Below are 15287 nucleotides of genomic sequence, written 5' to 3'. Positions count from 1 at the left end.
TACACTGGAGAGCAGATTTGATATCCGGCCCACTGTAAAAGAAAAATGAAAAGCATGGTGGCATGTGCCCATGTTCCCAGCTGCGTGAGAGGTGGAAGCAGGAGGACTGCTAGCTTGAGGCCAAAGTGGACAACCCAGGAAGATCCAGTCTGAAAGAGCTGGGAGTGGTAGCACCTGCTTATAGGAACAGCTGCGAGGGAGGCTGAGACAGAACCGAGACACAGTGAGACTGTACCTAGAACACATACACACATATCGCACATAAAAATGAATTACCACAGCGGTGTCATAAAATAAATTATTGTAGAATGACTTTATGTACTTTAGTTCTAGTCTTTGAAATATATCACCTATTAACATCTTCATAGTCCAGTCATAATATTTTCATAGTTCCAACCTGTGTTTAAGGTTTCTTTTTAAAAACTGTAATCTTTTTTAATTTAAGAAAAAAAAATACTACTTTGTGACCACTACTTTTATGTTTATTGAGAATAAAATGGGTGCTCTATATTTGCAAAAGCCATCCAAATTAGATATCATTGCTAGAACTTTTTTCTATGGGAGGCATTACTACTTTCTAACATGTTTGGTTGGACGGTTTTCTGTTTTGGTTTTATAGAGGTTTTTGCCTTAGGGCAACTGCACTTGCGGCTGGGAGTGTGGGGTTGATAGAGACAGTGAGAGGGAAAGTGAAGAATCATCTCCCAGGGGAGATGGTCATACTGCAATCCCTTCTCCATTCTCCCAGGATCTTGGGCACACACATACACACATGCCCAGCATGAGTTTCAAGCCACTGGTCCGGGACTTGAACTACAGTTAGTCATGTGGTAGTCCAGTGATGTAACCGCTACGCCATCTATGGGCCCCTCCTTTGAGGTTTTAAATAAAAGTTTGAAAAGCATCTAAGACTGCATTTAAGTTGACACCATGTTGTACTCAATTGCTTTACATTACGGTGTGAACTTGCATGTTCAATTTCAATCTAATCTTTGAAACTGTACTAGTTTTCATTAATACTATTAAAAGAACTAGTGGAGCCAGATGGTGGTGAACTGATAAAATACAACACTCTGCAAGGGTGACCCACATAGGAAGGGTCCATGTTCATGTCCAGAGACCTTCCCGACTATCAGGCACATACTGTGCCCAGGATCTCAGGATCCTAAGGCTGGGAGCAGATATGGGCATCACGACTCTGCTGGAGGTGTGCTCGCTCACTCACTCGCTCTCTCTCTCTCTCTCTCCCCCTCCCTCCATCCCTCCCTCCCTCTCTCCTTCTCTCTCTCTCTCTCTGTCTCTCTCTCTCCCCCCCTCCCTCCATCCCTCCCTCCCTCTCTCCTTCTCTCTCTCTCTCTCTGTCTCTCTCTCTCTCTCTCTCTCTCTCTCTCGCTTGGAAAAAACTTAACTTAAAAAGAAATAAAAAGTACTGTCTTTTAAAAAAGAATACATTATTTTCAAACCTCCTAAGTGTTAAAGTTCTCATAAGGAATAACAAGACTGCCATCTAGTGCTTTAATGACTGCTCCTTTGAGACTTCTAAAAGAGTGTTATGGTAAGAGCATATAATCAAGAGATCAGAAGTTCAACCAAGTATCCATTAGATACTAAGTAGCTTGTGGCTATTGAGTAGCTCAAGTATAACTGATCTAAATTGAGATGTATCATACTAGCAGAATATAAACTGTATTTCAAACAGTACTGAAAAAATATATCTCAGTGATTTTACTTGTTTTGTATCAGTAATATGTTAAAATGAAAATATTTTAGGTAAGCTGAGTTACATAAAATATTTTATTAAAGTTAATTTTGTTTCCTTTTACTTTTTTAAATGTAGCTACCAGGAAATTTTAAATTATGTTGCACATATTTATATTGAACTGCACTGATCTGTAAGAAAGGCCCTCTTAGTTTTCAACATAAAAGGCTTATACATTAATACATTTCAAATTTACAAAAACTAGAATATAAGTTATATAATGTGTTCATAATTGTAACTAGTTACTCCTTTGGGATATAATAAAAGCTAAAGAATCCAAAGATCAAAGAGGAATTTCTATTTAAAAATAAAATTAGATTAAAAAATATGTCCCCAATAAATACATAAATACATACAGGATGTTTTAAATTAAAAAAAGAAATAATGTACAAAAAAGTAATGAACATTTAAATGACAGTAGTTGGACAACTGAGAATCAGTAAAGACAGTAATTACATATGCATTTAAGATGTTATGTATGTATGAAATTTTAAATTCATAATGATACAAGAACAAAAAGAGAGTTGTCACCTTTGAAAGGTACTGAGCAAAGAATTATTCATTTTAAAAAAAGGAAGAGATAAATAAAAACAGAAAGAATGAACAAAACAAAGAAAAACTACAGCACCTCTCATGCACTTTTTATGCAAACCACAGCAATGAGTAACCAATAGCTGATGAGAAAAAACGTGTTTTTATAGAATAGATATTACAACTAAGAAATAAAGTGGGAAGTACAATATCATATTTTTAACAATTCTTATCTGTTAGAATCTAAACATTAAGCATCAATGTTTGCTAAGGATATTAAAAAAAAAAAAAAAGTCTGACAAACACATGGCTCTCCTAGATAAAGAACACAGAAACACCTATAAAATACTGTTTCCTTCAAAATCAAATTGAAATCTGATGAAGCTTCTGAGTCAGGGTTTCCCAACCTTAGCACTAATGATATTTGGGGCCAGAAAAGTCTTTGTTCTGAGAAGGCTGTCCTGTGCAATTGTAGGATATTCAGCCACATCCCTGGTCTCTACCTACTAAAACACTCACGGGCCCTTCTCCAGCTGTGACAAACAAAAATATCTTTGCATACTGACAAATGTCCTAAAGCATGAGTCCCCAACACCCAGAACCAGGCCTTGTTCTGTTGGGAACCTGCTGCACAGCAAGAGGCAAGCAATGGAAGCTACAGCTGCAGCTGCATGCACAGCCACTCCTCACAGCCTGCATTACCCCTGGAGCTCTGCCTCCTATCAGATCAGCTGCAGCATTAGGTTGGAGCAGGAGCCCTTTTATAAAGGGCAGGACACTGTGAGGGATCTGGGTTAATGACCTTGTGAGATTCCAATGCCCTGTGACTTGAGGTGAAGCCTAGGCAGTGAGGCTAGTGCTGGGGAGCAGCTGCAAATCTGCATTACTTGGTTGTATAATTATTTCATTATATATTACAATGTAATAATAAAAGAAATAAAGTGTACGATGTATGAAATGTGCTTGAATCATCCTCATTCATCCTCCCACCCCACCCCACCCCCCAACCAGGTCTGTGGAGAAACTATCTCACACAAAACCGTCCTTGGAGCCAAAAAAGGTTGGGACTGCCACCAATTTATTAAGATTTGGGATTTTACATACCACGTTCTGAACAAAATTGAAAACTGTTTAAAAACTATTTACTTAGTTGGGATCAGCCAATGGTGTAATGGTTACATTGCATGTAGTTTACACTGGTTTGAGTCTCAGACCCAGCCGCCTTAAAATTCACACCAGGTACGTGTGCATGCATGTCCAAAATCCTGAGAAGAGAAGAGAAGAGAAGGGATTGTGGAATGGCCAGCCCCTCTAAAGGGTGATTTCTCTCTTTCTGTTGCTGTCTCTCTCTGTCTCTCTGGCATGCACACATGCCCCATAGCAAAAATCTCTCAAAAAATCATTTAATTGGAAATTAAGAAAATTATACATATATGTGAGTATGTGTATTGTGTATATATATGCACACACACACACTCATATATATACATACAAAAGAAGAAAAAACTGAACTTATAAATTCTATAGAAAAAATGCTAATAATAGTACTTCATTCCAAATGTAAGGAAACAAAAACAACAAAGCATTTTTTTAAAGATATTTTTTACCATAGGGTATGTGTGCTCGCTGAACAGAGGGAGAGAGAAACAGAGGAAAAATGAGTGTGATTTTTGAGCCGCTGAGTCTGTGGTAGGCAGTTAGTTAGCCAGGAGCGGGCAGCCCTAAGAGAACAGCGAAAGGCTCACCTAGCTTCAGATGCCGGGAGGGTGAGGCAATTTGCCATATTAATTCCTTGAGGCTTGAGGGAAGCACACAGGGATAGTTCCTAGATTTTCTTTTGTCAAAAGGACCCAAGCAAGCATTTGGTCATTAATACGATAGATTAATTGGGCGACCTAATTGAGGCAACCTGACTCTCACTGGGCGTACATAATTAGGTGACCAAATTCCTCACTTTGCCTGTGAGGAAGGTGCGCAGGTGCAGGAGAGAACGTGTGGATTCAAATTTTTTTTTTTTTTTGGAGAGATTTTCGCCATAGGGTGCGTGTGCTCGCCAGACACACAGAGAGAGACATAGAGACAGAAAGCGAGAAATCACCCCCCGGGGGGGATGGTCACGCCGCAATCCCTTCTCCTCCATTCTCCTCTCGGGATCTTGGGCACGCATGCACACGCGCCCGGCATGAGTATTAAGCCACCGGGTCCGGTACGCGAACCGCGGTCGACTACGTGGGAGTCCAGCGACATAGCCATTACGCTAACTGCTGGTTCCCTGGATTCAAACTTAAAGGAAGAACATAGGCAGCGTAAGGGGGCCCCCCCACTAATGAATACTCATGACCTCTAGTAATAAGAATAACGGTTGACCAGTATCAAACGCGGTTGCCACTTGGCAACAATTTTTTTGGGTGTACTTTCTTCCTTTTCTTTCCTTTCTTTCTATTAAACTTTCTTTTCTACTTCATTTGTGGTTGCGATTTCATTTTGCACCTAGGGACAGATCTCTAATTTTAGTGATCTGGACCCAAAGAACCAAGGATTTCATAACGCAGCTCAACACTTTTCCATCCTTTAACAAGTCCAGCATTTGAGCCATGGTTGGCCACATGAAAGGCCAGCACCTTAACCATGATACCACCTGCTGGCTCCAACAACAAAGCATTTAAGAGAATAAAATTCCTTTTAAAAAAACCTAAGATTTATGAATTAGAAAACAAAGTCAGTAAAAGAAATGAAAAATGAAAATCCGAATCTAAGAAACAGCAAAAAACAAACACACAAAAAATACAGTAACCCACTAATTAAAAACTTGACTAAGGTTTTGGTTTAATTACCTAACATTTAAGGTTCCCATATTTTTAACTATTCCTTTATAAGAAGATAACAATCTTTCCAAATAGCAAACACTTCCAAAAGCTATTTCACCATAATTCCACATTTTGAAAACAGGAATGAAAACAGTAAAAACCACAGCAAAAAGTAATTTAATTAGAAAAAAAAAAAAAAACGTACGGGGAACCAGCAGTTAGCGTAATGGCTATGTCGCTGGACTCCCACGTACTCGATCGCGGTTCGCGTCCCAGACCCAGTGGCTTAAAACTCACACCGGGCGCATGTGCGTGCGTGCCCAAGATCCCGAGAGGAGAATGGAGGAGAAGGGATTGTGGTGTGACCATCCCCCCTGGGGGGTGATTTCTCGCTTTCTGTCGGTCTGGCGAGCGCACGCGCCCTATAGCAAAAACCTCTCCAGAAAACAAAAAACAAAAAAAAAGAAAAAAATTGGTACGAAAAAAAGGACACATATGCAGTGCATTCATACTGGGAAAATTCATTTTGCATGCTTAAATGATAAACAGTGATTGAAAGTATAAAACAAATAAAATATATTTTTAAAAGACCACATTCATTTATACTGAAAATAATTCTGAATAAAATACTGACAAGTTAGATTTAGCAGAGTACAAAATAATAATATGCCATGACTAAGTCTGATTTAGCACAGAGTGAAAAATTGTTTAATATGTGAAAAATCTATTAGTGCAACTTAACATTTAACAACATAAAGGAAAAAGTCATCTATGATAATCTTGCAGCAAAACAAGGAAGGAATTTGCTTGATTTGATATAGATAATATTTCACAACTTATAATAAATACTCTAAGTGGTCAATGTGTCTGTTACAATCACTTCTATCCAGTACTGAAAAAGACATCTCAAACATCTCAAGAAGGGTATAATAAAATCAAAAGACTACCCTTTTTTTTGAGAGGTTTTTGCTATAGGGCGTGTGCGCTCACCATTAAGACTGAGAGAAACAGAGAGATAGAAAGCGAAAAATCATCCCCAGGGGGGATGGCCATGCCGCAATCCCTTCTCCTCCATTCTCCTCTCAGGATCTTGGGCATGAACCCACACGTGCCCAGCACGAGTTTAAGACACCAGGTCTGGGACTCAAACCGCGACTGACTACATGGGAGTTCAGCAACAGCCATTATGCCAACAGCTGGTGCCAAAAGACTACCCTTATATGCATATAATTAACTGCACTTAAAAATCCAAACAGGTCTATAAATGGAATTAAAAACAGTTCATTGAAATTTATAAATATAAATAAGATCAATATACCAATATAAATTTTATTTTTTATATATCAAGTATAAACAGAAAATTTGACTTTTAAAAGCAAAGATTTAAAATAGTAACAAAAATATTAGAAAATAGGATATATTTTAGATACCCAACAAATCATGTTCAATTTTACAGACATATAAAAATGAACACCACATTATTAGTTATTAAGTAAATATTGGGTCACTGGAAAAGTCATGATGTATTTTTCAGTTTTTAAATGCAAAAATGCATATGACATTTCTGACAAACCCAATACAAATCACTACTCCACATATTCTAGAAAGTTATAAATATGATTACACAAAAACAGATGGGAATGTGGAAAAACTAAAACAATCATAAATTTTTAGTGCAGTTGAAGCATGGTACAACTTGCTAGATAATCACTTAAGCAGCTTCCTAAAAAGTGAAATATAATCTTACCATATAACGTACAATTAACACTCCTAGGAATCCACCCAAGGAAAATGAGAACATATATATGTCCACAAGAAAACCATATGAACATACAAAGCAGCTTGTTTCTTAATTGTCAAAGGCTAGAAATAATCTCAATGTTCATCACTTTGTCAATGGACAAAAAGAAAAAGAAAAAAAAAAAGATAGTATAGCCATTCAATGTTACACCATTAATCTAAAACAATTAAAGTAAAATGGAAGCTCCTTCTGATCATCTAAATTAACACAGAATATGCACTATATATACATGGGAGTCCAGCAACATAGCCATTACGCTAACTGCTGGTCCCTGCATGCTCATCTTTCAAACAGAGTATTGGAAGTTCTAACCATTGTGTAACACACACACAGAGAGAGAGAGAGAAAGAATTAAAATACATTCATAGTCCAGCCCATGGAGTGGTGGCTAAGGCACCTAGATCCCACATGACTGACTACATAGCTGGAGTCCTAAACCCAGCAACTCGAAAACATCAGGTATGTGTGTGTATGCATACCCAAAATCTGGAACAGGAGGGATAAATGAAGGAGAAGAGACTGCAGTATGACCATGTCCCATGAGGAATGCTTTCTCATTTTCCCTCCCTCTCTCTGTCTCTCTATAGCAAGCACATACACTCTCTGGCAAAACTAAAAAAGAAAAGAAGAAAGAAAAAAAGGAATGACACTCAGCTAGGAAAGAAAGAAAGCAAACTGCCATTATTTGCAAAAGACGTTATTATGTTATTACCTATGTAGAAATTTTTATAGAATGGAATCTACAAAAAATGTTCTAAAACTAAAATGTGAGTTTACCAGAGCTACAGGATACAAAAATCCCTATAAAAACAACTACAATTATAAATAATAGATTCAGATTAATATATTTTAAAATATCCTTAACAATATCATCAAAAATATAAAATGTGGGCATTGACTCCATGGCACAGTAGTAATGTTCAAGAGAAGCCAGATCCTCTATGGCAACCGTGGTTCAAGTCCCAAGTGCAGATGCAGAGACATGCCATATATATGTGTACATATATTTTTTTCATATATACACATATATATGAGAAATATGTGAAGTCCAACATTCCCAAAAAATGCAAACTATAACTATTGCTGAGATAAATTAAAGAATAATTGAGGTGGAAAAGAGGTATATATTATGTTCACAGGTTAGAAGATTATAGTTAAGATGTCAATTCTCCCCCAAAGTCATCTGTAAGTTCAACATAACCCAATCCAAATCTTTATATATGCTTTTTTGAAAACAGGCAAACAGATTGTAAAATTTATATTAAATGTTAAGGAAATGGAAGAGCCAAAATACATTTGAAAATAAAGACAAAGTTGGAGGATAAAGGAGGATAAATACAACATGACTTTGAGCCTTACCTAAAAAATACATTAATTACAAGACTATGTTAGCATAAAAAATAACCAAATAGCTAAACAGAACAAAATAGAAAGTCAAAAATAGACTCACACACATATAGATATCATGTATGATTGACAAAAATGCATAAGCAATTCATCGATTAAAGGATTCATCTTCAAAGAAATTATACTTGAACACTTGGATATCTATATGGAGGCAGAACTTCAGCCCATCATTTATAATATGTATAGATATTAACTTATAATGGAAAACCTAAAAATCTAAAACTTCTAGAATGAAACATAGGGAGAAATGTTTGTGACCCTAGGTTAGGCTAACATTTCTCAAAATAACAAACTGTTAAGTACTAACTGTGCAAAGGGTTGAGAGGTATAGAAGAACTGAAACTCTCATACACTACTGATGAAAATGGAAACATTGTTGGTACAGTCAACAGTAAAGGTCAGTACTGACCCCTAATAAAGTCTATCACAGAAATTTTTTGTTTTCTTTTGTAAAATTTATGTGAGAGGGCACATGCGCACACTAGATGCAGATGGAGTGAAAGTGAGAAAGCAACCTCCCTTGGGGAATGGTCATGCTGTAATCTTTCCTTTTCCATTTCTCCCTTCTTTTGAGATTTTGGGCATGCAAACAGAAGCGCCCAAAGATATTTTCAAGATGCAACTGAAACTTGAAATGCACTGCCAGCATGTGGACTCAAGCTGTCATAACCACCATGCGCCAGGCTGGCACACAAAATTCTTGGTTCAAAAACTGGTCATAATAGAAAACATTACAAAAAAACACCTGAGTTTACTCAAATTCTATATTTTGTTCCAAGTGCAAAATAAGATCTTAGTCCACTGTGGAGAAACAGTAGTAACACAACACTCCATGACCCAAAGTCACATGGAAAAAGTCTTGTGTCTGTGTCCCAAGGTTTCCTTGCACACATTAAGTGCAAGCTAACAGCATCATCTGGCTACCCTAGGCATGGATGGACCATGGTGTGAACACCCTGCTGGGTGTCTCTCTCTTTCTCTATGTCTCTCTTTCATTTGGGAAAAACTAAATAAATAAAATTAAAAAAAAAAAGACCTATTGATATTTTAGTAGCAGAATAGGAAAAAAAAATACACCAAATACGATTAAAGAGAATATAAGAAAAAAAATGCCTTTCTTAGCATAAAATATGGAGACGCATTATAAGGTTTAACAAATAAAAAGTTTTAGATATTAATGGCAATTTTAAATATGTAACATAGCATTTATTATTTGAAACTAATAATATAAATCAATTGTTTAAGATGAAAAATAAACAAATACTTACAATAACATGTTCCTCTAAGTGGATTACCAACATAGCGATTTTCAGAATCACATCTGTAGAAATACAAAAATTCATTTACTATTAAATGATGTAATTTAAAAGTCTCATATTTTTCTTCAAGCAAAAGGTGAGTTAAACTCTTTATTAAAATATATTTAAAATTAAATTATTAATTAAAATTTTAAAACAAGTTTTCAAAAGAATTAACTGCAGAAAGCCTATATTTGAGCATAATTAAGAGAAAAAAAATAAGTACCAGGGAAGAAAATACGCATACATGAAAGGACCATGAGGAATGTCAAAAAGCAGGAAAAGTCTATCTGGACACATTATTTTCTTTTCTTTCTCTTTCTCTTTCTTTTCTTTTCTTTTTTTCTTTAGTCTTCCTCCTGAGAGGTGGAGGCTGATGAGCATCTGAACAGCCCATTATTAGCTGTGATCTTTTATTTATTTATTTATTTTTAGGTTTTTGTCATAGGGCATGTGCACTCACCAGAAAGAGACAGACAGAGACAGTGAAAAGTAAAGTAAGAAATCACCTCCCCAGGGGGGGTGGCCATGCCGCAATCCATTTTCCTCCATTTTACTTCTGGGATTTGGGGCACATGCACACACACATGCACACATGTCTGGAGTGATTTTCTTTTCCCTTTTTTTTTTTTTTTTTTATAGATTTTTGACATAGGGCACATGTGCATGCCAGAGAAACAGATAGAGACAGAGAGACAGAAAGCAAGAAATCACCCTCCAGGGAAGATGGCCATGCCACAATCCCTTCTCTTTAATACTCTTCTCAGAATTTTGGGCATATAAGCACATGCTCCAGCATGAATTTTAAGCCACCAGATCCAGGACTCAAACCATGGTCGACTACATAGGAGTCCAGCGATGTAACCATTACACCATCTGCTGGTTCCACACATTTCTCTAATTTTTGGTATTCTTTAAATGAATATATTTTCCCCCATTTCTATATCAATGTATCTGCATGTAAAAAAATCTACACAGTTTTTTTTTAACAATTTATCTCTAAGTCAACTCTCTAAACAAAATACATTAATATGAAACAAAGAACATTAATATGGACCTAATTTCTTTTTTTAGACTTACTTATATAATTTTATTTATTTATTATTATTAGTTTTTAATTCACCAGAAAGATACAGAGAGAGAGAGAGAGAGATAAAGCGAGAAAGCAAGCTTCCAAATCTAGGACTTGAATCGTGGTCAGCCATGTGGGAGTCCAATGCCCCAGCCACCATACCACCTGCTGGACCAAATATAGACCTAATTCTGGAACTCACAATTTGAATAAGTATATTCTAAAAAAATTAATTACCATATAAGAGTCAAGCTTATGAATGCTAAGTTAAATACATAAGAAATATGCTTAACTACAACAGTGGGAGAAAATCATTAAGTTTTTCAACATTTTTTTAAGTACAGATTTTTCATTTTATATTTCCAGAACAAAATTACAATGACAGTTAATGCCTGACACAGGTATAGCTTGGTTTTTCATAATGCTATTTCTAGAAACATCCTCCAAAATAAATTACTGTAAGATATATACAGCAGAGTAACTGAATAAAGCAACTTAATATTTCAATTTCATGTAAATGTTTAAAGAAGTGAAAAATAACTTTCAAAATGTCTTTAGTTCTAGTAGATATCATTAAAACACAGGAATACTTTAATACATGTATATTTTCTTTTTTTGAGAGATTTTTACTATAGGGCATAGGTGCTGGCCACAGAGACAGTGAGAAAGTGAGAAATTACACCCTGGGGGGATGGCCATGCCACAATTCCTTCTCCACCATTCTCTTTTCCGGATTTGAGTACACAGGCATATGCACCCAGTGGGTAGCAACATGGGAGTCTAGCACCTTAACCACCATACCACTTATTGGCCACAATACGTGCATATTTTAATTAGTGAGTCAAACAGTGGAGAATAATAGGCTAAATAATCACATTGTCTCTCAATGTATATCTTTGCAATATGCTTGCTAGTTTTTGTAATAAGGCAAAAAAAAAAAGTTGGAGATTAAATATGTTTCTGTACTAACTACAAAAATAAATAAAAATACAGCCCTTTAAAGTACTAACTCTTGAAGCACAGGAATGTTATGCCTTGTAGATCTTCTTGATCTTACCAACTACTTTCAAAATTTGTGTTATATAGTGAGTTTTCTAGCTTTAGAAAATAATGATCCTCATTATTCCTGGTTCCTGGTTTAAATACTTTATAATCTATACTATTCCTATACTATTGTTACTTCAGACTTGCCTTCTTAAATTCCATCACTTCATGCCAAGTCTATACCTAATTTACATATGAAATTGTAATCCCTTTTTCTGTTATAAAAAAATAAACTTGACTTGTCACAAATGAGTATTCCTTTTTTTAAGAGAGTTTTTGCTATAGGGTACATGTGCTCACCAGAGAGACAGAAAGCAAGAAATCACCCCTTGGGGGGATGGCCACACCACAAACCCTTCTCTTCCATTCTCCTCTTAGGATCTTGGGCATGTATGCACACACACACCTGTACGCATACACAACCCACGTGAGTTTTAAGCCGCCAGGTCCGGGACTCAAACCACAATCGACTATGTGGGAATCCAGTGACGTTACCATTACACCACCTGCTGGTCCTACAAATGAGTAGTTCAATACCACTGTTAGAACAGGAAAATATTCAGTGTAAGAGCTAGCTGGTGGCATGGTGGTTTAGGCAAATGGATTCCACATGCTGATTGCACAATTCAAGTCCCAAACCCAGCCGCTTGAGAAACAAGCCAGGTACATGTGTGTGCATGCCCAAAATTTAAAAAAAAAAAAAAAAAGGGGGGGGGAGGAAATAAAGGAGACAGAATTACAACATGACCATCCCCCATGAGGGTATTTTCTCACTTCCCCTACCTCTCTGTATCTGTCTTTCTCCAGTGAGTGCACATACTCTCTAGCAAATTTAAAAATATTTATTTATTACTTATTTATTTATATTGAACACAATATTCCCTACATTGCTATGTAAAATATTCCTAGCATATCTTACGTTCTCAAAAAGATACATTCAAAATCCTATGGCAATCTAAAACTACTAACTCTCACAAATGACAAGGTATTTCAAGTACTTTTTGACTGATTATATTATAAATTAACTTTATGAGTTCCAGAATATAAACACATTTCTCTAATATAGAAGTTAAGAAGTTTAATTTGTTAATAAATTAAAATTACATCATCTTAAATTGATAAGTAATACAGGCACCAGCTGTTGGCGTAATGGCTATGTCGCTGGACTCCCATGTAGTTGACTGTGGTTCAAGTCCTGTACCTGGTGGTTTAAACTCATGCCGGGTGTGTGTATCTGCATGCCCAAAATTCCAAGAAGAGAATGGAAGAGAAGGGACTGCAGTGTGGCCATCCCCTCTGGGGGGTGATTTCTTGCTTTCTGTCTCTGTCTTTCTCTGTCTTTCTGGTGAGAGCACGTGCCCTATAGCAAAAACCTCTTCCCCCCAAAAAGAAAATTGATAATATAATTTATTTACCTTCAACACAATATAAATTTAATAAAGGAATGGTTAGCATTTTGTTTCCTCTAAATTGAAAATTTTCTAGGAAGTATAAAAGTACATTAATGCTCTTGTTTAGGAAGTAACTTTTGCCAGCTTTCATTAGCCAAGCTCTGAATTTTAACAAAAATAAGGAATCAACACCACCCTGTTAAGAAGTTAACTGAGAAGATGTATAAAATTATTGAAGGTGTCCAATATAGTAATTACATTCTCTCAAATTTTCATAATTCAAATAAGCAAATTAGAAACATACACTGAGTAAAATGCTTTTTAATAATCAATCAATATTGAAAAAACATTTTTCAGGTTTTTGCCATAGAGCACATGCACTATTGGAGAGAGACAGAGAGAGGGACAGTGAGAAATCACACCTGGGGGGGATGCCCATGCCACAGTCGCTTCTCCTTAATTTTCCTCTCAGGATGTGGGGCATATGCACACACATACACCTAGTGTGATTTTTCAAGCTGACACTCGAACCATGGTTGGCAATGTGGGAATTCAGTGCCTTTACCAACATGCCACCTTAACAACCACCATGCCACCTGTTGAACCCCATCAAGAGAATTTTTAAGTGAGTAAAAGTGTTTTTAAATGTATAATTATGAGTTAAATTTAAACATCCATTTTTAGTAGTTTTATTTTGAGTATCATTTTTTTAAAAAAATCACAAGTATCTACAAACAGCTAGGGAAATAAATAGCTCCAAATGAAATACAGCAATTATACATTAGGTATAAAACTCAGCTGAAAAATACGAAAATGGATGTAAATGGAAAGACATTCTTTATTCTACACTTAGCACACCTTAACACCATTAGGATGGCAGTTGATTTCAAAGGTAATCTTTTACTAAATCCAATGAAAATGTCAATGAACTTTTTTTCTTCTTTTTTTGGAGATGTTTTTGCTATAGAGTGCATGCACTCGCCAGAAAGCCAGAGAGAGACAGAGAGACAGAAAGAGAGAAATCACCCGCAGGGGGGATGGCCACACCACAATCCCTTCTCCTCCATTCTCCTCTCGGGATCTTGGGCACGCACACACACGTGCAGGGCGTGAGTTTAAGCTGCTGGGTCCGGGAATCAAATCACTGTCGGCTACAAGGGAGTCCAGCAACATAGCCATTATGCTAACTGCTGGTCCCGTCAATGAACTTCTTAAGAAGCTAAAAACTTGGTCTTTAATATTCTTGTACAGAAAAAAAAAGCATAAAGAGCTAGAAAAAACACTGAAAAGAAAGAGCTTTGAAGGGAGTCAGACCTAAAATACAATCTCTCTTTAACTAGTATAGTATCAGCATTATCAATAGAAATACCAAAGGTATACAAGAAATGGAAAATAGATATTATGAAAAAGCTAAGCATGGATCACATTTTTTGTTTCAAAGTAAATTCATACTTCAACTCTATTTTTTAGTGAACTTTTAAAAGTCCCCTCACATAACAGGAATTCCAGAAACAGGATCAACATCATAGACTAAAAATCTAGTATATGATAAAAGTAGTACATTAAATGATGGGGGGTAATGTGGTTATTTCAAGAAATTATGTTAAGACAACTAGATAGCCACTGGGAAAATATAAAATCAGATCCAATCCTCACACAATACACAAAATGAAATTCTAAAAGGATCAGAAATGTGAATGTAAAAAATAAAACTTTAAATGTATTAGAAGAAAAGATGAATAAATTGTATTATTTACTAGGTTCAACAAAAGGCTTCCAAACTATGAAAAAAATTTCCAAATGTAATTTTTTTAAAGAATTATTTGGCTTATTTATTTATTTAAATTTGATCAGAGAAGGACCGAGCAAGAGAGAGAGCAAGAGAGAGAAAGCAAGAAAGCAAGCTGCCAGGTCCGGGACTTAGAACATGGTCAGTCATGTGGAAGTCCAGTATCCTTAACTACCACGCCACTTGCCAACCCTCAAATGTAATTTTTTAAAGACTAAGAAATATGACATTAAAAAAAACTTTTAGGTTAAGGTTAAGGTTCTAGACACCACATGGCCAATTCCATGGTTCAAGTCCTAGAGTCAGCAGTTTGAAAATCATGTAGGACACATGTGTGTGCATGCCAAGAATCCCAAGAGGAAGATGGAGAAAAGGGACATACTTTCAG

General features: G+C 36.1%; 1 protein-coding gene across 1 annotated transcript in view; it reads right to left on the bottom strand.

The window, feature by feature from the left end:
* LOC102488238 (attractin-like protein 1) overlaps nucleotides 1-15287 on the bottom strand; it is a gene marked incomplete at its 5' end in the record, with an annotated part of 503763 nt that overhangs the window by 320150 nt on the left and 168326 nt on the right. The window contains 1 exon segment of the mRNA XM_006165552.2: nucleotides 9574-9626. Within this exon segment, the coding sequence (XP_006165614.2) occupies nucleotides 9574-9626 (53 nt within the window).

Source organism: Tupaia chinensis, unplaced genomic scaffold, assembly GCF_000334495.1.
Source record: "Tupaia chinensis unplaced genomic scaffold, TupChi_1.0 Scaffold143963_1, whole genome shotgun sequence".
NCBI classification, from domain to species: domain Eukaryota; kingdom Metazoa; phylum Chordata; class Mammalia; order Scandentia; family Tupaiidae; genus Tupaia; species Tupaia belangeri.
The sequence above is the reverse complement of the archived record's forward strand: the minus strand, read 5'-3'. Positions and strand labels throughout refer to the sequence as shown.